General features: G+C 35.6%; 2 protein-coding genes and 1 long non-coding RNA gene across 3 annotated transcripts; 1 reads left to right on the top strand and 2 right to left on the bottom strand.

Moving 5' to 3' along the window:
* The first annotated feature begins 610 nt into the window (after positions 1-610).
* On the top strand, positions 611-6,854 carry LOC111404468 (potassium transporter 4-like). Its single transcript, XM_023033270.1, has 10 exons — positions 611-634; positions 1,410-1,573; positions 2,149-2,389; positions 2,479-2,724; positions 3,317-3,367; positions 3,499-3,759; positions 3,868-3,920; positions 4,212-4,326; positions 4,417-4,671; positions 6,760-6,854. Exons 2-10 carry the CDS (start codon positions 1,418-1,420, stop codon positions 6,852-6,854), a joined length of 1,473 nt encoding a protein of 490 aa, XP_022889038.1. The 5' UTR covers positions 611-634; positions 1,410-1,417.
* A 596-nt stretch (positions 6,855-7,450) lies between these two features.
* On the bottom strand, positions 7,451-8,880 carry LOC111403415 (probable nucleolar protein 5-2). Its single transcript, XM_023031916.1, has 4 exons — positions 8,693-8,880; positions 8,519-8,560; positions 7,823-8,002; positions 7,451-7,717 (listed from the first exon to the last, which is right to left on the bottom strand). The coding sequence occupies exons 1-4, from the start codon at positions 8,768-8,770 to the stop codon at positions 7,466-7,468; spliced, it is 552 nt and encodes a 183-aa protein (XP_022887684.1). The 5' UTR covers positions 8,771-8,880; the 3' UTR covers positions 7,451-7,465.
* A 12,912-nt stretch (positions 8,881-21,792) lies between these two features.
* Positions 21,793-23,892, bottom strand: LOC111403413. Its single transcript, XR_002704449.1, has 2 exons — positions 23,700-23,892; positions 21,793-21,969 (listed from the first exon to the last, which is right to left on the bottom strand). It is a non-coding gene; the product is annotated as an uncharacterized LOC111403413 (long non-coding RNA).
* Positions 23,893-26,875: the final 2,983 nt, after the last annotated feature.

The raw sequence follows: 26,875 nt of genomic DNA, 5'->3' as shown, positions 1-26,875 counted from the left end.
ACAAAAGGTACCAAGTTGTACTACATGTACATAAGGTTTATATACATATGATGTGATGAAATATTATTTGATTAGAATTTCTTCAAGACAGCTCATCTATATAAAAACAGTTATATAACTCCTTATGTACAAATAGTATTATTCAAAGGTACCAAGTTCAATTCACTCTTCCTGATGATCTGTTAAAATTTCAGTAAAAAAACTGTGTGCTTCTTACTTGATAGGAATATTGAGGCGCTTTGATTTACTGAAGAGCCAACAACTCCATTATAATATAATTTTTTACCATTTGGAAGTTAACAAAAAATTAAAAATCAAGTAATTTAAATAATATACTAGGTCTCCGTTTAACAAACAATAATGTTCGTGTGGCCCTTATTATTTGAAATTTTAATGATCAAAATAGTGTTTTGTTTAAAAAAATTTGTGGTTAAAAAGAAAAAAAATTAATATTATTTATAACATTATTTTATTAGAGATTGTGTTGTTAATGAGAAAAGAGACGGAAGTGAATTATAATTTTAATTGGCCAAACGTATGCTTTAGAAGTTCAGTTTAAAGTTAAAGATTTGATTAATCTGACACACAGACGATGATTAGGAAAATTGACAAATAAAATCACGTCGCAATCAAGGTTTGGTCTAATCAATTTACTGAATTTCACTATCACTCCTATCAGTTCTATTGCTAAATGGTGCCACGCCACACACGAATTTAACGCGTATAAATTTATGTATACATATCTCGAATTAATTCCGGGTTTTGTTACTTCCATTATCAAAGACTCTAATTTGATATAAATTTCACAGAGGTCAGTGAAGGTAAGCTAACTCAATTTTTATTTTTTACTGGAGTTTCTTGGAATTTATTTTTGATTAAAGGTTGGATATTTTCCAGATGAATTAATGATTATGAAAGCTGCGAAATTGATTGTATGATTTTTGTTGTGATAAAAAATGGGTATTCAGTTGCAGGTTTTGCTTTCTGGTCTGTTAGGTTACTTGGAACTAAGAACTTATAGTATATTGATGGTAAATTAATCAAATTTCTTGATTTGAAAAGTTGACAAGCTTTATTAAACCCTATTCAGATATGAAATTTATTGACTAATATTGATAAAACAAGCGTTTGTTGAGCTGCTGCTTGTGTATCCAGTTTAGCCACAAAAGTAGCACCAGCATGTTCTTTCCTGTTTATGATCTCTTCTTTAGGGTTGTAAATGGTTGAAATGACTAATATGATCTGTTATCCTTTCGCTATTTATTTTTTTTAACTGAATATTGATGATCAGTACTGAAATATGCTAAAACTCCTTAATAATCCAGGAGATTTTGGAATTGCTTCTTAGTTGTTTTTGTGCCAAATTATTGTTTTAGGGGTGTAATCCATTATTCAACAAAATTGGACAGGTAAATTGATGAATCCAATTGATATTGATCTTGAGGAACACGGCAATGACCAACCACCTCCAAGTTCAGTGGGTGGGGGTCAAGAATCAATGCACCCAAGAAGACAAGATGGGCAAACCGAACAGTTCCAGGTAGCCAGGAGAAAAGGAAGGTTAACCACAAAGGTATGAAATTACTCCATTTAGTTCCTTCAAGGGTATGGATATTTTCTAAGCAAAATAAGCGCAACCCCAGGTTTAAAAGCTGAAATGAAACAGCGCATGGTGTTTGCAAATTTTGTGAGTTGGGCCATGAGGCCTTCAATGCTTAGTCAAGAGAGGTGCAAAAATTCTTTACTTGTCCAACACCATTCAAGAATACTTAAGCATTAACGTTTCGGAAGCAATCTGTTACTAATCATAATTAGGCATACAGTACTCAATTGACTGTTGAACGTGCACAAGTGGGGGCTTTTTTACCTTATTTCATTTGCTTATTCTCTAATATTGTAACCAATTAATTTAACCTCTTGGTTTTCCAAATTATTTAGCTATTTCTGAGCCACAGTGCTGCTAAATATTATAGAATCGCCAGTATAAATATCCCCCCCCCACCCCACCCCCAACACACAAAATGAAAAGGGAAATATGAAAGTTATAAAGAACAACATAAGGGAATAAATAAAAAGAATAACATCAGTTTTTGAGTTTGTGCTGATACCTCAAACTGAGAACTGATCCGATTATGTATTTAATTGCAGTTTTCTTTGGTGAATCTTTCCAGCACCTTACTACTAGCATACCAGAGCTTTGGTGTGGTATATGGAGATTTGAGCACATCACCTCTCTATGTTTATAAAAGTATATTCATTGGGAAGTTGCAAAACCATCAAAATCCTGATGCAATATTTGGTGCATTTTCATTGATTTTCTGGACTCTAACACTGATTCCTTTGCTCAAATATGTATTTCTTGTACTGAGTGCTGATGACAATGGTGAAGGTATTCTAAGCGCGCTGTACTTTTAAATATTAACTGATTACCCCGTAGCTTCTGATAACATCAGACCAACTATATTTTAATCAATGCAGGTGGAACATTTTCTCTTTACTCCCTGCTTTGTAGACATGCAAAACTCAGTTTACTTCCCAATCAACAAGCAGCAGATGAAGAGCTCTCAGCTTACAAATGCGGTCCCTCAGGACAGTCTTCATCATCTTTAACACTGAAGAGGTTTCTAGAAAAGCACAAAAAGTCTAGGATATTTCTACTTCTTGTAGTTTTATTGGGGGCTGGCATGGTAATAGGTGATGGTGTAATCACTCCAGCAATTTCAGGTATGATAATGCTAATTATTGATGTCTTTGAAGTAGTATTAGATAAAAGACAAATATGCCTGTTATTGACTAATTTTCATCGTGGTATTATAAGACTACTATCTTGCAGAATTATTTCACCCGATTTTTACCTTCTGAAATTCAAATATTTCACTTTATGGCACTTTTATTTTAGCGTGCGTAACATTTCAGTTAATGACTTTTATTTTAACATTTTCTGGTCTCTATGTTATTTATAAATTAGCAAGACCATTCATTTGTCTGGCATTCAACTTTCATCACCAATAATATCTAAGGTGAAAAATCTGGTTAAATGCCCCATGATTGAGATTATAATCCACTGTACCTAAACCACAACATTTATTGCAAATATGACTGAATATTTTTGCGTACTTCAACTTTGATTATTTATTTTCCAAAACACAAGCAAAAATTGAACTGTAGGTCATGTAATCCTAAGTTGCATGTTTGTTTCTATCTCTGATCCTTCTGATTTTTAGTTCTCATCTATATACTTGCTTTTCTGAGTGATCTCAATTTTTGAGCATTTGTACTAGAGCTGTTTTCAATTGGCATCATTTTTTCATTGCAGTTCTGTCATCAATATCAGGGCTTCAAGCTGCCGAGAAAAGGTTGAATCAGGGTATGCATAGTTCTCTGTATTTCGTTAATTATTATTTGAACTGAGTTGCAGTTGCTTTTATACCATCACAGGATTGCACTCCACTGAATTAAATTATACTTCTGATCATCAAAACAATCTTCCATCTGTAGGTGAGGTCCTACTGCTTGCTTGCGTCATATTGATTGGCCTATTTGCTCTGCAGCATTTTGGTACCCATAAGGTTGCTTTCTTGTTTGCACCAGTCGTTATTCTATGGTTGATATCAATTTTTGCCATTGGCCTGTATAATACTATACACTGGAATCCAAAGATCGTCTTTGGCCTTTCTCCGCATTATATCATTAAATTCTTTAGTGAAACTGGCAAAGATGGATGGATTTCACTTGGCGGGGTTCTTCTTTCTATAACAGGTAAGTAAAATGTACAGGGTTAAGACTTGGTCTTTCTTGTAGTAGTTATATCGATGAAATGAGAAACCTCAAGTTTTTTACTAATAGCTACAGTTTCTGTGATTACAGGAACTGAGGCCATGTTCGCTGATCTTGGCCATTTCACTGCCTCCTCAATAAGGGTAAGTCCATCCCAATATATCCATAGCAAACATCGAGTTGAGAATGTGATTAACAAGAATTCAACAGTTTAGTTTTACTTTGGGTTAACGGATTTATCATATATTCCTTTTCCTACTAGACATTAGATTCTAAATTACTATGGGGAGCCTATGGGAGGAAAAAATTGTTTACTATTGCAGTTGGCTGGATCAGTTACGCATCTACTATTTGATTATCATTTCACATTATATTATATGAATTACCAGTGACACATGAGCTCTATCATAATCTGCATATTTTCTGATATGCAGCTTGCATTTGCATTTGTCGTATATCCTTGTTTGGTAGTGCAATATATGGGCCAGGCTGCTTATCTGTCAGAAAATATTTCTTCAATTCCAAACAGTTTCTATGACTCAATACCTGGTTAGTTTTGTTGCTATACTTATAGATATTATATTTTTCATGGAATCAAAATTAGTTATATTCTACTGGAAATATTTCACTGTCCTGCAGGTAGTGTATTTTGGCCTGTCTTTGTTATTGCCACCCTTGCAGCCATCGTTGGCAGTCAGGCTATTATCAGCGCTACCTTCTCTATTGTTAAGCAATGCCATGCTCTTGGTTGCTTTCCACGGGTTAAGGTTGTTCACACATCAAAACATATCTATGGGCAGATCTATATACCAGAGATCAACTGGATCCTCATGATTCTTACTCTTGCTATCGCTGTTGGTTTCCAGGACACAACTATGATAGGGAATGCATATGGTAAGCCAATAATATCAAGTTGTAACTTCCATCTTTGTTTCATAACTTTCTTTGAGACCATTGGTTATATTATGCTTCTGTGCTGCTTATGACAATATTTCAGAACATAACAAATTTAATGAAATCTACATGTATTATTCCTGCATTCATAACTATAGTAGAACTTTCTTACACAGCGCTAAGTGATATCAACATTGTTGAAAGATTTTTAGGATAAGGTTTCATGATGAGCAGCGATATAGATGAGAGTGTCTTGATAATTCACTGTGCAGTAGCTGAAAGAGAGAGCAAACTGATATGCTGAATCATATCTTTAACTTCGCATTGATATTTCTGTTATCATCGACTAGATGCTTATTTTCCTCAAATCCTACTTTCTAACACGTCGTGTGCAAGGATTAATATGCTTTGAGCATCCATGGTCTAAGACATTTAGGACTATTAAAGTTTGTGAGATCTTTAATGAGCTAGAATTTTTCTTAAAGGAAATTTGTTGAACTTGATGATTTGAGATGATGAGAATCAAAAGTATTTTTTCACGGGCTGAACTTCCTAGAAATTGAAGGAAGAATTCATAAGGTACCCCTACATCCCTTGGTATCACCTCAAGGATTTGAATTGCATCAAACAACTTAATACAAAACTAGAATTTCTACAAATACTTCTCCCTGATTGTAGATTGGAAGCCTAGAATGCTTTAAATAGGCACAGTGAATTCCTAAATCTTTTAGGATTCCAAATTCTGATTTGGAAACCTAATAAATTACCTAAGTAACTTAATAGTGATGGCCTGATAGTAAGAAAGACAATACTTAATGATTACCTAAAGAAACAATTTTAGACATATGTAGATTTCTAAAAATTACGAAAATATCCCTCACCTGAAGGCTAAAAATACTTCACAAAACCAAAATCTATATCAAACATGCCTAGTGGCATGTTTATTTTATTACATTCTTTAAATTTTCGACAGTCAAAGGACGCTTCCGAAAACTGCCATGGGAACGTGCCTTACTCACTTTCATATTCTTTATATCTCTACCACAAGAGGAGCATGACCTTGGCGCATCAACGACACAAAACGTCCCATATTTTAATTTTTGGAAAATAAAGTTAGGTAAGTTTTTAATTATTAAAACATTTGTGTAAAAAAGTTGAGAAATTCTATGAACTTCATGTCAAATTTGTTATGATTCTACTATAAGCATTTTTCTTTCTTCTAGCAGTAGTAAAATGTTGCTTAACCAATGTTGATATAAAAAATATCTGATTCTCTAATTCAAAAGATATCAGCTTCAATGATTAATGCTAAAAAGTATTTAATTTCATTGAAAAATAAACACAAAAATATTAAAATGAAGAGATAATATATAATATAATAACTTAAAAAATGTGATCTGATGTGTCACCAATGTGTCCGAGTTCTACTTTTTCGAGAAATCATGTGTATGCCTTGCTTGTGTCGCGTGTCCGTAACTGTATCTGTGCTTCTTAGACTATTGGCTTATAGATATTATTTTTCTGAAAATCTGCTTTGCTTTTTGGGACTGACATACATGTGCTTATCAATTATGGACATACATGCATATGTTTACTGTGTGTTTTGGTCCTGTATGCTGTTCTCTTAGCATAAGTATTTTTTGATTGATATGCTCCTCTTTCATTTATTGTGAGCTGGGAGAAAGTTGGGGATCTAACCCTCTCCCACCCTCATGCCTCCAAGTCCAACACTACCAAAATCAAGAAGATGAGGAAGAGATTTTTCCTTCTCTCTCTCTCTCTTTTTTCTTTTACTTGTGATTGTGGTGTGGGGATGAGGAGGACACCTTGTTCTATGAGAAGCAAAAGCAAAGAAAAGAATTGCAAAGTTTAAATGCTAGTTGAGCATTTTCAAAGTGTAGGGGGGAAAGAAAATACCCTACCTTGTTTTTGCTTTAAACAATTTAACCAGGAAACTGCCTTCTGTGATGACTTCTGGCCCCCAGTTTTTTGTGCCTCAAAGTCCATTTATGTTCCCATTTGTGTTTCTTATTTTGTGACAACTTCATCTATATGATTTTTTCTTATGCTGGAGCTTCTGTTTGGCAGGCCTTGCTTGCATGTCTGTTATGTTTATTACCACATTTCTAATGGCACTTGTCATGGTCTTTGNCGACCAAAGAACACTAACTAAAAAATGGTAAATGGAAGGACCAAAGAGACTCCAGACTCCACAGAAGGGAGAAAAAATAAAAGGAAAAAAAGAGCCCTATTATTAAGAATAACACCATACTTCAAGCTTAATTAAATTGGTTCTCACTATTAACAATCCATAAAGGAAAAACTGAACTTAGTCTACCATCTTTTTACATTTTCTAAGAGTAACCAACCATCGGCTATTTCTGGCTATTTCTAATTTACCTAACCATGAATTATGACACTCTTATTTAACAATATTAGCAACATGACTTCTGTCAATTTGAGTTCCAATTGCAAGAAAATTGAAATAAGGCAATATCTAAAAATAGCAACTAATCAAAGATCTTTCGGCAATGAAGAGGTAGCAATGGTAAAATGTGAACTTTTATTCCTTGCTACAAGACCTTATTGCAATGCATTTTGCAAAAGCTTGATGTGAGAATTTCTCCAACAGATATCTTAACAAGTTCAATTTGATGTTTAACAACATATAAAGAAATAAAAAATTTGTCCTGCATAAGAATTAAAATTTTTGGCACTGTGCAAGCAATAGCAGGCATCTCTTAAAGATGTCAATAGCTTCTATACACCTTTCATCATAAGGTCACTTCACTGTTTACCTTTGTTTATTTATACAATATGTATTAAGGTTGATGGCATCTAAAAAATAACACCACTGAAGAAAAACTATAAAACAATTCACCTTGTCAGGACTGAATTTCAACTTGTATCTTGACAGGCTGTGAGATAAACCCAAGCTCATTGGAGCCAAATCTTGAGAAGCTAGACCAGAGATAAGTTCAGTCAATTGACTCCTCACCCCTCTCATCAGTTCCATGACAGCATTGTTATGGACACACTCAATTTGCTGCAAGGCATTAAACAATTAGCTTAGCTGTAGGGAAGCTTAGGTGCAGCATGTTACAAGTTAACTGCTGCACATCAGGTCTTCACTAGATCAGTGTTAACGCACCAGTTTTTCCTTAATCGCATTTCCAAGTTTCGAGTCAGCGACCGCTAAAATGTCATCTTCACAATGAGAACGGAGGAATTTGCGAAGACCCTTGCTTGGTTTGCTATCAATCAATAAGGTAGCTGCTGACAGCGCCTCTGATGTGTTTTCAAACTTGGAAAAAGCTTTCAGCTTAACAACCTATTGTGAATATAGAGCCAATAGCTAATTAGACCCATAAACGGAGGGCAACATTACAAATACATAGATGTGTTAGTACTATTTAAAAAGAGCCCTTAAAGAACAGTTCCCGTGACATTTAAAATTTGAACTTTTCTCCACAACCACCTAATAATATATAAACAATCAAATAGCTATAAGTTATTAACTAGAATTGAGATGAAGGCATGATATTGCACTAAATAGTCGTTGCACTGCAAATATTGTCAATTCGCTGATGAAAACTCACGTGTTCCCTCTTTATCTTTTATCCTTTTTCCATTGGCTGAAGACGAAGTTGTTAAATGATCAAAAAAACCTTCAGCCAGCTAATGCAATAAAATCAAATTTTTTTGACAATCACATCTATGCTAATAGAAACAGGAAATAAGCCCAAAAGTAACTCCATTTTTTCCAGAAATATTCACAAATTCATACACAATTAAAACATATACACTTATATACAAAGATAAGCATAAATAGATTAAGAAAAATGACCTGTCTAGCTGAATCTGCAGTAGAGAACTCCTTCCACAAGTCCTGCAATCAAGTCAAGAAGTACTCCGTCCTCAAAACAAAATTACTCTTACATCTAAAAATAATTAATTATAAAGCACAACAATAGAAGAAAACGGGGGAATCAAAAAACAAATAATTTACAAAGAACAATACCTCAACTTTGGAGAGCTTGCCTTCATCCAAGACTTTGAAAAGGGCAAACCCCGCAGGGGTTTCGAACAGCAGTAACATTCTTCTTGCTCGAAATCGTCGAACAGTCGACGGCCACCAAAAGATACAGCTTTTCTCGAGCTAGGGTTTGGGAAAAAGCACAGGGGTTTAAGAGAGTGAGACTCTAGCGTGTTGCAGATTTATAGCGTACACGGAAGCCCTAGAATTTTATGTTTAAGGTTATAATTGTCTTTTACTAATTATTAATACTTTTAACATAAGGATAATTATATTCGCAGCACAATTTTTATTTCTTACACCACATTTTAATTGTATTTAGAGTTCTTAATCTTTGCTCATTTTAGTACTTGTGTCCTTAAAGATTTTTCATATCATTCTTATATCCAAGTTTTCCATTAATTAACACATTTTGTATTTAATAATAATTATATATATATAGCCCTTGTTTGAGCCCCATTTTTACAAAAAATGCACACTTGATAATAATTTGACCACATTTCAACTACATATTATTCAATAAAATAATATTACACGTAAATTTAAATTTTCTATTATTTTTTTACCACACATTTCTTATCAATACACTATTCAAAAAATGTATTTTTTTTAAAAAAATGGTGCTCAAACAAGCCCATAAAAGTCCGTTGAAATAACGTGAAATAATTCATTCTTTCATCATATTTTTAAAAAGTAAATAAATAAAAAGTGCGAAATAAAACTATTTTTTTCACATTTCAAAGCATGAAAACAAAATATTTCGATATAAATCACAATCAAGGATAAGATATACTAATTAATAAAAGTTGAAGATAAGAATTTGACCTAAAAAGATTTAAAAAATAATTGTTACAATTAAACAAATATTGAGATACTTAACTGCAATTAAAATATAGTGTATCAAATAAAAATTGTGATAGTAATATAACCACAATTTTTATTTCTTACACCATTACAGTTAAAGTTCTCAATTTTTACTCAATATAATATTTATGTCACTAACGATTTTTCATGACATTCTTATTTTTATTAAGAAGATAATTGGTACAACGAGAAAAAATTTGAAAGCTTAACAGCAATTAAAATGTGGTGTAACAAGTAAAAATTATAATGTCATTATAACCACCCTTACTATAATATAAGTTATTTTCATCCTTACTATGCCCCTCTTTGAGCCTGATTCGCTAAAATTCATTTTTATTTAATTATTTTCACTATACATTTGCTTGATTCCAATTCTTTCCAAAATACATTTTTCTCTTTTGTTTTTTCAATTACACATTATTCATTAAAATAATATTACATGTAAATCAAAAAAAATTCCTTATTTTTCAACCGCACATTTTCTATCAATCTACTATTACAAAATACATTTTTTCGTAAAAATGGGTAGTGTGTCATTGGAGATACTCTTAAGCATATTAAATCTCCGCCTTATTTTATGTAAAGTCTCTCCCTAATTTGTTGTTGTTCATGTGCTCTCATGCAGATTTTCATTGTTTTCTTATTTTTGCAAGATCTTATTTACACAAAATTATACACATGTTATGATTAACACCTCGATATATTGGAAGTTGATAGAAATCGATGTAGTGGCCATGATTCACACTCAGAATCCCTCGCCTTATTCGAAAAGTTAATGAGACCACTTGAGTATTTACTTTTGAGAGCAATTTAAATTTATATGGAGATGCTCGAATGTTTAATGATGCGATTGTATCGCGAATAAATTGTCAAGGAACATGCCAGATATGAGTGCTATAAGAATTAGAAGAGTTGATTGTCATTTAGCATTGATCTAATCATGTAACACTCGACACATTAATACGTATTGATAACAGACCAAGACAGAGACGGATTTAAGGAGGGGCTGGACTAGGCTGGGCTGTAGCCCCCCCCTTCAGGTCCAAGAGTTTTTTTTAAGGTTTTTTTTTGTGTAAATTTTTTTTTTAACATAGTAGCCCGATTTGAAATTTTATAGTTCGGTCTTGAATCAAATCCTAGATCCGTCCCTGGATCAAGAGGTTACAAATTGCAAAAAAAATATTTTATTGCTTCTTTGATTTTTATATGATTAATAGTTCAAATTCCCCCCTTTATTGAAATCAGGAAAAACTAATAATTATATAGGACAATCCCTTATTTGCTTGATTGTGTACAATTATCGTCATTTAAATTGCATAAGTTCGAGTAGGTCGCTTTGGTTGCTTTGATAAAAGTTCTGGACTTAATTAGGGAAACCACGGGAAAAGATCCTAGCCCTATAGAGGTGCTAGGTTCATCTACAAGGATATATCAATTATCAATTGTCCTTGTTTCGCCAATTTCATATATATAGAAATTGTGATTTCTTGTTCCATTTGTGTTCAATTTTCACAAATTGTGATTCTTGATTTGGCTTGAAGTGCTCACATACCAACTCACATTTCATACTTTCAGAGAATACTAAAGAAAGTTTGATGTTAAAACCTTGAAGATTGTATATCAAGATTCAAGAATGGGATTGGAGCAGTGCATCAATTCAGAATTTGGATTTAGAATTGGTCATGCTTCAATGGTGATTTTGCCATTCTTTATGTAAATAACTTTGAGCATGTTATAACGGGAATTTAATTATTTATTGAAAAAATTGGCTAAAACTTTTTAAGCCCTTGTTTGGCGTAGATTAAAATAATTTTTAGTAAATTTTGATAAAATTACCATGAAGAGTAGCACAAGGGATACCACAATTTAATGCATCACTTTTATCGGAGAGTTCACTCTTTTTTATCCAAACCTTCTTGGAGTAAGATGTAATTTTAGTCGATTGAGTCATCAATTCAGTCAAGTGACTTACTTGATTAGTCAATAATCTAACATATGTAGCTAAATCTTATTTGTTGTTCCTAATCAAGGGCTTATGGCACCTAGGTCTAACGTGACCTAATTCACCACAATTGTAATAAGTGAGAATAAATTTAGGAGTAAGCATAGGTTTCAAATTTTGAACCTTAAGCGAAGAAAACCTAAGTAGTGCATATGATTTTGGTCCTCGATCACCTACACTCTTTTTCTTGTTCTTGTTCTCACTCAAGAGCTCGTGATATTTTATGCCTTATGTGTCCTAACGTATCACAATAGTGATGCATGAGAACGAACCTAGGAACAACGCTTGATTTCAAGTTTTGAACCTTATTTTCATAAGAATGTATTTTTAAATAGTCTGTTGATGGGAAATGTGCTATTAAAAAAAGAAAAAAATTTGAATATGTGTGTAGTATTATTTATTGAATAATGTATAATTGAAATGATGTTAAATCACTGTTTAATAATATATATATCTTAAATGTGGGTCAAACAAGGTCTTGATAAAAGTTGGCACAAACTTATTTTTAGAAGAGGAAGTAGCATAAGAATATTTAAGCCTAAACCTCCTCTATTCCCAACCGGTTTTTGCAATTCTAATATGTTGTTAAGCATCTTAGAACCACTAAAGAGAGGTTGAAGTTGGGCATTTGATTTTTCAAGATTACTCATAAGAGTTTTAACCCTAATTTTCAAGGACTTCTCAACCCTAAATTCATTCACTCATATGGTAGACTCCTCAATTTTGGTTATAAGACTCTCATTTTTTAATTCAAGCATATTCAGTTTCGTAAAAATTAATCTATTAACCTTATGTAACTTGAGACCCTCCTCAAACAGCTTTGTTATAAGCCTTGTGAATATCCATTCTATTCTCATATTCTTCATCGGAAAATGATTGACTCATCTAGACAAAATGGGATCACGGATCACAATTAAGCCTGAGACCACTTGTTAGGGAAATATTTAGACCTAACTATACGGAATTAAAACAACTGATAATAAAAAACAAGAAGTCTCTATATATACATTGGCTATCAATGATTAAGTTTATTAATCCAACTAAGCCGTAATTAACAATAACATAAACATCCAGATCAAACATAGTAAAAAGTAAATAACATCAAAAATTTATGACGGAGGAAACCCCCTTTAAGAACTCTCCAAGTACCTAAAACCTCTAGGCACACCTTGTCAAAAAGTTTCACTAGAAAAACTAACTTACAATTAGTCCAAGTACTACTCAACATTAGTTGACTCTAACCGCCCAACTTGTAAATCACCGAATAACCTCTTTGACCAGGCAATCCGCACTTTCCAAAACTCTAGGCTACTTTCCCTATGCGTGAATCACTAAGACCGAAGTCAGAATTTTAAAGGCTTATATGTGAAGATAGGGTTTTTCATATTTGATCTTTTGATTAAATCAAAAGAATTAGGGAATTATTGTTTGGTCATAAGATGTTCTCTTGAATATATAAAGGCTCAATCAATGACACAAAGATGGTTTGAGACGAATTATATCACGAGCATATATAATATGAAGTATTTGAAATTATTTGAGATTGTAAAAATGCTAAATATCATGATCTAGAGTTTGGATACGTAACCTAGTCGCTCAAGCGCCAAGTTAGAACCTAGCTTGTGGCCAAGGATTTGTTTTGGGCGCTCAAAGGCCTCGAGACGAGCTTTCTCTGAGCACCCATAAATATTTTCATCATATATTTTTCTCCCAATATCGAATTGAGGTGACTCAAAGTGTATTGAGAAGCTAACTCAAATAGCTACAATTTTCTAGAGTAGAAATTTTCAAATTTGAATATTTTCTATGTAAAAATGTTTCACAACTTGTTAGGGGTGAATGAGGTTCAGTTTGTGCCATATTTTCAACTTAAATGATTTCATGCGGTTTGAAATTTTTTCAAACCAAACCAAACCATTTTATTTTTCAAACCAAACCATAATTTGTGGTTTGGTTTGATTTTAATCTATGGTTAACCTATCGATATTATAGTAACATATTTAAAAAAAGTTAACATATAAGTTTAAACGAGAACTAATAATGTTAAATGTTAAATTATATTCATATTTACCATGAAATCTATGAATAAATAATATTCAAATTTGGTTGCTAAAAGATGTTGATAGAACAAATATATCTTTCTTCATTTTTATTTACCTTTCATTGTTTGATTTTCATATTGTCACATAGCGGTTGGTAAAGGTAAATTCACATTCTACTATTATAGTTTGGTTAAAACCCATTTCGTTTTGTTAATGAGATATAAATACGATTGAAGTAATATATTTTGATGTACAAAGATTGATAGAGTTTATGCTTATCGGGGATTAAGGAATTTCATTCTCTAACTATTTCATGAAAGTAGAATGCAGTAGTAACAGTTAGGGAGCTTTAACATTTTTACACAATTGATACGCTCTGTCTTTCGTTCTTCCCAAACCACAAATAAGTTTATTAATTATCTAGGCATACAAATATTCATATTTCTAACCAAATCACAACTCACAAGTGTATAATAAGTTCAAAAACAACAATAAAAAAAAAGGAACAATGAGAAAAAGACTTAAATGAGAATCTGGAACTCATCGAGATTCGGGAGAAAGAGGCTATTCGGATAAAAATTAGCATACTAACAGGCAAAAGGCGACAAGCGATTTGTTCAGCAGTGACAGACAAGGGTCAAATGTTTGGAAAATGAGAGTTTATGTTAGGGTTTTTGAAACTTTTGACATGATTTGCTGCCGTAATTTTGTTGAATTATGATTTTGACTGTCGAAAATATACGTTTTTTTCATTTCATATGATTTGGGAATAATTTTAGTTTAATTTAGATATCGGGTAAGAACATGTGTTGTAAATTTGTTAAACCATGGGCCAATAATGATGAACTTAATTTATTTTTATGATTATTTTAATGAGCCGGTTGGAATTTATATTGCCAAATTGGTATTTTTTTCTAAAAAATGAAAACTTTAAAATTTATAAGTGAATAAAAATAATGTTCTAATTAAAAATTTTAAAAACACTTTGGTTTGGTTTTATACGATTTTTGAAAATCAAAACCTAAACCAAACCATTGAGGGGGAAATGATCGCGATCCATGTGAATTCAAACCAATGGTTTCGAATCAACAGTTTTGGTTCGATTTGTGATTTTCGCAATTTTTTGTGCAACTCTACAACTTATGATGAGAATTTGGAGAATGACTTGTGCTTCACTTTGAGACTCCTTTGATTTCTAATCACATCTCATTGATCATTATGTAAAAAATGTGTCGCAATTTGTGCCTGAGAATTTGGAATATGACTTGTGCTTCATTTTGACACTCCTTTTATTTCTAATCACATCTTATTGATCATATGTGATTTTTTTTAATCTTTGAGCTTTCTGACTCCTTAAAAACCTATACTATCAACTTGTCGACTCTTTGACTGTAATTACAACTCCATTACTTTAATTTTTTTTTTTTAAGGAATGGCCAATTACAAATGGAGACCTAACAGTCCTACTATCTAATTTGAATTTGTGTAATAAAATATTTTAACCGATACTTACTTTTTTGAGTTGAATATGAATTAAGGTTATCCATTTAAATGTGACAGGTTGTGTTACTTTTTAATTAAAAGGCCACACAATATCTAATATGGTTATTACATTGTGCATAGATGTCACAATGGTACCAAAACATTACAACATTGAATGTTTTGAAAACATACAACTTTTAGAGGATGCTACTTGTTGCGTGTTGTCACATCTGACCAACCTACCTGTGACAATGGCCCACTCATGGCGATCCACGTGGCATTCCTGTCGAGGTGGCACACAATGCCGAGGTGGGCTACATCTGAACTGTTTTGAGTCGAAGTCCATATGCCGAGGCTCCTTTTTGTCCGATGCCCATTGACCGAGGCCTACGAACCGAAGCCAGGCTGCTGGAACCTGTTGAGAGCAGCTGTGGCCGAAGCCTCGAAGCTGATGCGCGAGCCTCTGAACCACAAGGAAACATCCTCCATGGTCACTTCTCCCAAGAGACCGCCTGCACAGATCTTATTCGAATGATTGATGGAACGTTTGTCATAAGCATAAAGGTCAAGTCTTGTCACTAGCATGGAGGCCCTGCACAGGCAATAAATGCGCCGAAAGCTAGCAAGTCAAGCCCCATACCTAGGAAAAGATGTTTGAACTAAAGAGATGAGGCCACGTGCCCCTTCATCCAAGGGCTCCCATTTCATATGTACTACTATAAATACTTCCCTTGTGTAATATCAAAAGGCTAATGCAAGAATCAATACAAAGAACTACATTTACTCAATTCTCTCTCATTTTACTTGCAATACACAAATCGAGATTATACACATTTACATATACATTTATGAACACCGGTTGGTAATTATTGTACAATCGGATTACCAACAACCCGCCGAATTCCGAACGTCACCGTCCCGCGTCATTGGGCTACTCCCACGCCCTTTGAACCGCTCATTTTAGACCGTCCACGTGTCTTAGCGTGTTGGACATTCGTCCACGCAAGCGCGGGTGGGACTGGCATCTGTTGGCGCATTTTTTGGGGTCAACAGATTGGCGCCGTCTGTGGAAAACCATACCATAATCACGAGCAACCTTGTGGTAAAAGCTTATTGAAAAACATTTGGGCAACCCCCCTTGAAAAAAGATTTGTTCTTGAAAAAGAATAGGAGGAACCCCTATCACTTGGACAAATCTGAATTTGATAAAGAAATATGAGTTCTAATGAAGATACTCCCCCCAGGAGGGTAAGAGAAAGCACGAATGTGCCTCCCCAGCCTGCTGCCCCAACAGCTCGACCGAGGCTCCACCACCACCAAAGGAGAGGTGGAATGCGTGCGACAGCACGACTGTCAAGAGAAATGGCTACCATGGCAGCCAACATGAGGGATATTGCCAATCAAAACTTGGCCATGAGGGAGCTCATGGCCCAAACGCAAGGCTAGGGAGGCTTCTCCATTCCTCCATACGCCCCCCACGGGCACTATCAGCAAGAGGACGAGGTTCAGAGTCATAGGGCTGCCTCGCCAGACTATGGCCGAGGTGGAAGCCCGTTCGAGAGGGAAGTGGGAGTCAACATTTCCTCCAACTATGCTTTTGGCCGACCCACCGAGGCCCAAATGAGCCACGATGATTTTCCACCTCCATATGAGCAAGATCCAAGACATAGGAGAGCTAACAGTGTTTTTGACAGAATCAGCCCCGCTGAACCGAGGCTCAGTCAACAGCAGGCTCAGTAGCCTCGGACGAGGCCACAGGCTCCACCTCCAATGCCCCAGCAGCGGGAGAGAAGGCATAAAAATGCCCCCCGCGCTGCCCCGCAAAGGAGGGAGGAAGAGGCTAGGAACCGGCCCGGACCCTCTCACCAACTACCAAGGTACGAGGCCGATGACTACGATTCTGATGAGCAGCAGAGGTCCTGTGACTTGGACGATGATGAGAAGAACCTGCCATTCTCAAGAGAACTAAGGAATGCCCAGGTCCCGAGCTACTACGTCATGCCAAAAATACCAAAGTATGACGGGAGAGGCGAACCGGAGAAGCACCTCAACGCTTACAAAACTCACATGAGCCTGAGGGGTGCCACCCTAGCCGTGAAGTGCAGGGCTTTCCACTTAACTCTCAGTAGAGCGGCTGGAATCTGGTATAGTAGGTTGCCACCTGGGAGCATCCGAAGCTGGCCCGAGTTCAAGACAACATTCTTGAAGCGATTCGCAGTGAGTAAGGAAGGAGAGGCCCCCATCCAACGTCTCCAAGACATGAGACAGGCGCATGGGGAGTCCCTAAAGAGCTTCCTATCACGCTTCACCGACGAGATGACTTACTGTGTACAAGTCACCGACAGAGAAACACTATCTGCATTGAGGGGAGGCCTGGACATGAACACCCTATTCTGGAGGGATGTGCAGAATCAAGACCCCACCACCTATGACGCCCTACTAGAGATGATGAGAAGGGAGATAATCAATGAGGAATTGATTGAGCATAGGAACAGGGCAAACAGAGGCCTCCCACCTCCTCAAAGGCAGTGAGGTAGGGGTCCGACCTCCCACCTCATGGACTACCAGATGAACCAGACCGGAAATGAGAACTCTGGACAAGCACTGGCCACCACAACTCTGAACGGGGTTCCTACCTTGGCATATGAGGATGTCAACCCAATTACTGACCCACATCAGATGGAGGCCCAGCGGAGACCCCGCAGAGGGGGAGGCCGAGGCCGAGGCCGAGGCATTACACATAGATATAGGTCCAATCTGAACCTCTCAGGATACTGTTTGCACCACAGGTCCTACGAGCATGACACCGCGGATTGCAGAGATTATGCACATCGCTCTCGACAGGAACCGGCCAGAGACAGACATGATTCGCCCCAGGCGGACAGGCCCCCGCCCAAGCAGGACAACCGACGTGGGCGTGAGGAGGCCGCCCCCCGTCAAAGGGATGAATCCCCACGATGAAGGGAGCGGGATGCAGAGAGGCCCAGGGAAGGGCGTAGGCACCGAAGAAATCGACACGCTCAAGATGAGGCCCCTATCCACGAGGTGGATACCATATTTGGAGGCCCTTATGTTAGTGGTGAAACACGAAACTCCAAAAGAAATTATGCTCGAGAGGCTAAACACCCCCCTTTGACGAGTTACATTGTGGACAATAGCTCCCGAAGAAACCAAGTACCACCTATTGTCTTCACCTAGGAAGACGCCGAAGGAGTTCATTACCTCCATTGCGATGCGCTTGTGGTGAGGGCTGTCATAGCCCGGAATGGGCTCAAACAAATGCTAGTCGACAACGGCAGCTCCGTCAACATCCTGTTTGGGTCCGCCTTTGACAAAATGATATTGGACCATCAGTTGACGCCCACCACCACTCCATTGTACGGATTTACCGGAGATAGCATCACTCCGAGGGGAAACATAACACTGGCAGTGGAGATGGGAGAGTCTCCTCAAACTGCGATGAACTTCATGGAATTCCTCATAGTTGACAGTCGATCGGCTTACCACGGAGTCTTGGGCAGACCAGCCCCGAAGGAATTGGGAGCAGTCACTTCCATCCACCACCTATGCATGAAATTCCCGACAGAAAACGGGGTGGCAACGGTGAGAGGCGACCAGAGAGGCTCGAGAGAGTGCTATCTAAGCTCCATTAAGAAGGTAGAGCCCCGGGACGTCTACGTGATCATGGCTGATGTGGTCATGGCGGATGTCCCAGGTGACGCTCCTGCTAAATAGGAAGATGTTGATATGATTGACGTGCCGCTTAATCCGGAGGTGCTGATCATTGATGAGATTGACCTCCGCATAATGGAACATGAGCCTTAAGCATCCCTTGTAGAGGAACTTGAGAGCTTCTCGGCCGACCCCCGAGACCCTTCCAAGGTGCTGAAGGTAGGCAAAAGCCTATCCAACATTTTGAGAGAAAAGATTAAGGACTTCCTAGGCAAGAACCTTGATTTATGTTCGCTTATTTCGGTTCCTAACCACTTCGACTTCCTCTTCAAAAGTTCAACACCTCGCCTACTTCATCGCTCACCCACAGCAACACTTCTCTAACTCCAACCATGATATAAGTATTTATACTTGGACTTGGGGGACTACTATTTGGGGTTCAAAAATTCTTTCAATTTTTACTCCATTAAAGTCCAAGCATTACATAAATGAATGTACTTGGACTTGGGGGACTATTGTTGTGTGTTGTCACATCTGACATCTGGCCAACCTACCTGGGACAATGGCCCACTCATGGCGATCCACGTGGCATTCCTGTCGAGGTGGCACACAATGCCGAGGTGGGCTACATCCAAACTGTTTCGAGTCGAAGTCCATCTGCTGAGGCTCCTTTTTGTCCGAGGCCCATTGACCGAGGCCTACGAACCGAAGCCAGGCTGCTGGAACCTGTTGAGAGTAGCTGTGGCCGAAGCCTCGAAGCTGATGCGCGAGCCTCTGAACCACAAGGAAACATCCTCCATGGTCACTTCTCCCAAGAGATCGTCTGCACAGATCTTATTCGAATGATTGATAGAACGTTTGTCATAAGCATAAAGGTCAAGTCTTGTCACTAGCATGGAGGCCCTGCACAGGCAATAAATGCGCCGTAAACTAGCAAGTCAAGCCCCATACCTAGGAAAAGATGTTTGAACTAAAGAGATGAGGTCACGTGCCACTTCATCCAAGGGCTCCCATTTCATATGTACTACTATAAATACTTCCCTTGTGTAATATCAAAAGACTAATGCAAGAATCAATACAAAGAACTACATTTACTCAACTCTCTCTCATTTTACTTGCAATACACAAATCGAGATTATACATATTTACATATACATTTATGAACACCTGTTGGTAATTATTGTACAATCGGATTACCAACAACCCGTCGAATTCCGAACGTCACCGTCCCGCGTCGTTGGGCTACTCCCACACCCTTTGAACCACTCATTTTAGACCGTCCACGTGTCTTAGCGTGTTGGACATTCGCCCACGCAAGCGCGGGTGGGACCAACATCTGTTGGCGCACTTTTTGGAGTTAACACTACTTTTGAAATCGGACAACCTTTAGAGGCTCAAGAAGTACCACTAGTCGTTGGAATGGATGAGATTTAAATCTCCTATTGGGTACGATCCAAAGCTTATATGTGCATACCGACTGCTTAGGCCAAACTTGGGCTCTTGGGTTTTAGGATTGGGCTTGGCCCAATATATTCTTTTCGAACAAATAAATAAATTTATTTTAATCTTCCTAATTAAATAAGTTGAAGTTCAAATACAATAAGGTAAAAATTCAATTCACCAATGAATGAGATAACGCTGATTCTAGAATCTCTCTCTTGTAGGAACATGCCATTTTGACATAATCCAAAACAGACAGCTGTCCTTTCTCCCTTTCAAACACAGCTTCTATGTTTGATGGCCGATAGAAGCCCTTGCTTGATGATCACCATTTGGAAAAAATAATATTTTGAATAGTGAGTTTTTGGGAGAACGTATGGTTAAAAAGTAAAAAAAAAAAAAAATTAGGTTCATATATAGAATATTTTATTATGTGAATGTGTAGTTAAAAAGAAGTTTGTAAATTTATTTATTTTTTCAAATAATGGCCATCAAAAAGAGAAATTGGGGGAGAAATGATGTTTTGAATAGTAATTTTTGAAGAATATGTGGTTAAAAAGTAAGAAAATTTTAGAATTATGTGTAGAATATTTTATTTTGTAAATGTATAGTTAAAAATAAGTATAAAAAATAAAAAGTTTTAATATAAAGAAAGTCAAACAAAGACTATAAATTAGTCCTGTAAAATTTGCTCATTTTTCTTTCATTATCATTTTGCCCTGCACTCGTAGTTACATAAGTCCCTTTTTAATAAAGAGAGTACAATAAACATTTATGGTTGGCAATTTTTGTTGTTCAAAGGGTTGATATCGCAAGAAAAAATCGTTGTATTTTCGGAGACTGTTGCTTAACCATGAGCATTAATTAGTGCAAGGCACAATCATCTTGGAAATAAAGAGATGAACTCTTACTTCGATCTATCTTTTCTTAACTTCTACATTTCTGATTTTTGCATTTTTCTTTTCAAGCAAGTATTTTGCTTGCATTTACTCTACTTGGGTATTCTGCACGTTAGTTTAAATAACAGAATAATATAATTTGCATAATCTTCTAATACATTCTCCATTGTGACAAGATTTTTGATATCTTAATCAATATTGTCAGACAACATATGTAGTATTTCGTTTGATACGTCGACAAATTTCATGACCATTGCATTGCAAATTGTTTGTAAACAGCTTAGCAAGCTGTTCGGGATCTTTTTTACTCCCAATTTTACAAAAATACCCCAAATTCAAAATTTTCTATATTCAAAAAAAAAAAAAAAAAAAAAAAGGTTGACCCCCAACCTTGAGGGCCCGCCCCGCCCCGCCTCTAAAGCTTTGTGAGGAAAGTAAATCGCGGGATGTGCCCCAACAGGCCAGGGAACAAGAGCTGTCTGTACACTGCGCCCAGGGGCGGACCCAGACCATCTGAACTGTGGGGTCAAAATTTTTTTTTTCGAACAACGTATCATGAAAAAAAAAAGAAAAATCGCTTGTTTGTTGTTCATGTTCGATATGTACACTTTGGGAAGAAATCGTTGGATTATATGATATATTTATGGACTAAATAATGGATACGTAAAGCAAAGAGACACACACTACACACAATCACAGAGAACCAATGTTAAAAATCATAACTTTTTGATAAAAGAGAAAACACACCCAAAATTGAAGTAAAAGAATATGATTTTCCAGTAAGATTGATGAAACCCAGTTCCTTCTTTATCTTCCCCTTCAGTCCAGTCTTTCTCAGCCGCCACAGAGATTTTTAACGCTCTGCGAAGAACCAATATGATTACACTGTAATCAATGTAGAAGAAACCCCAATTTCCTCCATAATAAAAATTCAATGCTCCAAAAAGGTAACGAATCTTGAAACAATTTACCCAAAAATTTAACCGAAAAACAAAAAAGAACAGAAATTAATAACAGTAAAAATGTAAACAAATGCATTTGACTCACAGTATGAAAGTTAAATTTTAAAAAAAAAAAAAAAAAAAAAAAAAATTCCAGAAAACTGTGGGGTCATTTGACCCCACATGACCCCACGTGGGTCCGCCCCTGACTGCGCCTACAAGAAATTAAATTCCTTATTTCAGGAATCGAACTCCCACACTGCGGCTACCAGTAAAGCGTGAGATAACCTCACTCCTATCCTTTGCACCACTAAGCTATGCCTCGGAGGGCAAAATTTTCTATATTCTATCGCACTTGTCCCAAGACAACACATTGCTCCTTGCTCGTAATTATCAAACTAGAGACTCCACTATATTTAAAACATATAATCAAGTTAGATTGAATTATTCGATTTCGACTATTACAATCAAGAACCATACTAGACTAGACAATTTTTTGATTTAAAAGAACTGAAACAGACTTAAATTTAGTTCATGTTTGTTTCCCATTTGTCCTGCATAAAAATAAGTTTTTTTTACCGTTGGAAGCCTGCAACTCACCCACAATGTGAGAGTTTAGTAAAAAAAAAGGGGTCAGGCGGGGTCCATTAACAGTCTAATTTCTTCTAAAAATGAGAAACAAATGATAAACAAACAAGGACTTAAACAAATCGGATCAGATCGGCTGGCTGAGCTCAATCTCTTGTGATCTATATTGCCCAATGCTAACTCTAGCCAAACCCATGCTGAAAACGAAGGACAAGAGTCATGAAAAATGAGAGAAAAACCAAAAGGGTCAGAATGCAAAAGTCTTGGTGTGAGTAATGTTGAATTGTGTGAAAAGTGAATGGAAACAACTATTTATGAGAAAATAGTGGAAGAGGTTTTCAATATTTGATTAGTGTAGCACTTAGATCCTTAGATCCTCAAACTTCAAAACATAACATTTAAAACCTCATCAATATTTCAATTTGGTAGTAGCGAGGTCATATATCTAACTCGTGATTATGCCCTGTGACGATGACTTCTAGAATATGCTTGTCCTTTTTTCTAAAAGACGTGTATTTTTGGATAGGATTTACCAAGATCAGTCACATTTATTGACCAATATGTCTCGGTAGCTGTGTATTTTTAGACACTACTTTTCAACTATTACAATTGACCCGATATTCCTGCCTAATCGATTCAATTCTTTGACCTTGCTTCCACTTTCATTTTGCCCTGCATTCTTAAGGCAAATCATCTTATGAACAAAAAGTCGAACTTTAAACTTGATCTACCATTTTCTAACTTCTTCGTGTCTTGTTTCTGCTTATTACTTCTCAAGTAAGTACTCTGCATATTTTTAGTTTATGTTGGCGTTCTACGCGTTTATTAATAAAATCTCGTTTGTCCGATCTATATTAAGTGGATTAACACGATCTTTTTATCCGTTCAAAGTAAAATCACTAGATGATCCAGAAATTAAAACAAAAAACAAAAGGGTGAACTACCAGAGCTTGGCAGGATCAAATAGTCTCAAGAAAAGTAATCCACACTCATAAATTATCTCATGTTCGTGAAGAAAATAAAATTTAAAACAGTAATGTTGATTATATTAAGCAGAATTACCTTTGTCTTGGATAAAAATGTAGCTAGTTAGCCCAACCAGTTGAAAGTCAATGAAGGAGGTGGAGTAATGAAGATGTTTGTTGATGATCATCTAATTATACCACAAATGCTGCATACAAAGTGCAGGATTGATTAGATGACCATCAACAAAACATGTTCAGAGCACCACTGATTAATACACAGTTTGCCTTAAGCTTTAGCAAGATAGAATTGATGTATATAGTGGGGTGGCGTGGGGTGTTATCTCTACACTCTCTCTCACCAAGCAAAGTATATTCTTTGAGAATAAACCTTTCTTGATTGATCAGCACTGTGCACATCTAAATCTGGTTGTTGACTATTTATTACCATATTAGACGTCAAAAGTTAAAGAGAAGATGATGGCTGACATAGAGTATTTTTCAAAAAAATGCGTAACGAAAAGAAATCAAAATTTTGAGATGCATGTAAAATTATTTTACCGGGCGAAAGTGTGTGAAAATGAATTTTAAATTTTTTTTAAAGAATGAGGCTCAAATATAGATAATTTTCATTCAATTACATTTCATTTTTCTATCTCCTATTTTCAACCACATAATCTTTCATAAAATAATATTACGCGTAAATCGAAGACTTTTTTTTTTCTTTTTCAACCACTCATTTTTCAAAAAAACACTATTTCAAAAGGGGGCCAAACGGGGCAATATTTGATTATTGGGCGGAGTTAGTATAGTTTTGTTATAAATGGCTGCGTTTAGGACAAACCTATCCAAAGTGGTTTTGGTTTTGTTTTATTTAGATTTAAACGATTGTATGTATTAGAATGTTGAATGGTTTGATCCAATTTTTTACTCTAATACTCGAAATTGAACTAAGAGTGTTTGATTCCCATGAAAAGTATCACTTAGAAAATAAAATATTTTCCTTGTTTTGAAAAAAACAAAAACCTACTCTCCCAAAAAAAATATTTTCCTTAAAAACAAGAAAATTAAGCATATTTTCAAGGTTAGAAAATATTTTTAATGGAAAAAATAACAATCAAACACTTATTTGGAATTTGGGTAGAAAATTGATATTTTCCAAAATAAATACAATCAAATACACCATAAACTTTTATTTTTAAAAATATTGAGGCTGGTCCAAATTCAATGCACCAACCAAATGGAAGAATTACATTTTAGCCCTTGTTTGAGCTCCATTCTTCTAAGAAATCATTTTTTCAAAACTCATTTTCAACAACATATTTTTCAATAAAATAATATTAAATACAAATTCAAAACATTTCCCGAATTTTTAACCACATATTCTCCACTAATCACTATTTAAATGCATTATTTCCCTCAAAATAAGGTTCAAACAACGGCTTAAAGCAAATCATATCCACCCTTCTTTTCTTTGTAGTGGAAGTATTAACCGACATTATCGAAATTATCACAATAATTTTTTTCAAGAATTGTAGGACTTGTTCAAGAATTAAAATGGACTTTCTGATTAATGAGGCGATTCGATTCCATAATTACATTTGTTCTAAATGGTTCAACTTATAAGGGAGTATTTGGTTCATTGTTTTCAAACTGTTTTCCCTTTTGGGTATTGTAAAGCATCCAAAATCTGTTTGGTATGATACTTTTTAAAATGCATTTTTGAAATAGAAATAAAGTTTATAATATAAAACTCAAAACATGGAAAATAAAAACAATCTAATTCTTCGTTCCTTAATTTCAGAGACCATGGAAATTCATGAATATTTTTTTAAGTCTCTCGTGGAACTCTTCATAAACAAATTATGTTTGCTGACCACGATATATCCTGAACTTTTTAACTTATTTCAATTTAGTCTCTGCTTCATTATTTTTGTTTGGTTTTGGTACTTTTTCAACATAATCTTTAATATTGATCCTGCAACTTTCATAGGCATCCAGGTCTTCCGTAAGTTTAAAAAATGTGCAATTTAATTCCTAAACTTTTAATAAGTTGAATTTCAGTCCCCGAAACTTAAAATTTTCCTTCAATTACTCCCTTAATGTTTCCTGTTAATCACGCACAATCAGGCTAACCTTCAATTGCGTTGATACAACTCTAGTTAGCTTAGAATCATCATTTTTGCTCAAAATGCCTAAAGGTCTAAGTTTTACCTACAATTACAATATTTGACATAAATTAAGTAGAATTTTGCTCAAATTTACTATATAATTCAAGTTTATAGCACAAATAAGCGTATAAAATAACTTATCATCTTCTCCAACGTAAAAGGAAGAAAGTGAGTAGGCAGGTGATTTTTTCGAGCAGGAAAGTACAAGTGAAAAATGATGATGATACTCTTCTACGCGATGATATGACACCTAATGAATGTCGATGTAAGGAATCCAAGATCAATAAAGGTGAGAAACTTGAGGCATATACGACGCAGTGATCATCTACAATTTGTATAATGAACGAGGATATTGAACTTAATATGTTGTACCTAGAAGAAAAGCTTCTATGCATTTGAGAAATCATTTTATCAATCAAGCGATACTAAAACCATTAATCGAATCCTTATTCAGCGCGTGTATGGGTGCCATTTTTGACCAAAGAACTCATTTTCAATCACATCAGTAGAGCCCACCATTTAAGGCCATATGTATTTGATTATTGATGGTTATGTTTGATTTTCAACTATACCCCCGCTCCTTTGGTTAGACGTGTGCATGTTTTGTTTGGAGAGAAGCAAAATTGGTAAAGTGAAATCAAAACCCATTAATGTTACAGTTACATGTCACTTTTGTGTTGGACGAAATGAGAAAAAAAAAATTACTTCACAGACCAACGGTCATATTTCTTCTAAAAATGTCAAAAAAATAATAATAATAAAATAAAATAAAAAATAATGGTGTCAAACAAGGGCTCAAATATGGTGTCCCTTAATATCTCTTAAACAACATGGAAGGGACGTCTGATGAAGCTTATTTCCTAATTTTTGTCAAGTCAATTTATTATTTTCTTGTATTTATTTTATTTTTTATTAAAAAATATGTGATTGAAAGGAAAGAAAAAAAATATTTTAAAATTTTAAAGGAATCAAACAAGGGATCAAATCAAACGGCACCTAAGATTCTCTATTTACACTGGTCTTGTTCATTCATGTTATAAGACCCACAGGAAACCAGCGAATCGAGACCAGTTCCGGTCCGGCTGACTTATTTATAGCAATGTGC

Source organism: Olea europaea, chromosome 11 (assembly GCF_002742605.1).
Source record: "Olea europaea var. sylvestris chromosome 11, O_europaea_v1, whole genome shotgun sequence".
NCBI classification, from domain to species: Eukaryota; Viridiplantae; Streptophyta; class Magnoliopsida; order Lamiales; family Oleaceae; genus Olea; species Olea europaea.
The sequence above is the reverse complement of the archived record's forward strand: the minus strand, read 5'-3'. Positions and strand labels throughout refer to the sequence as shown.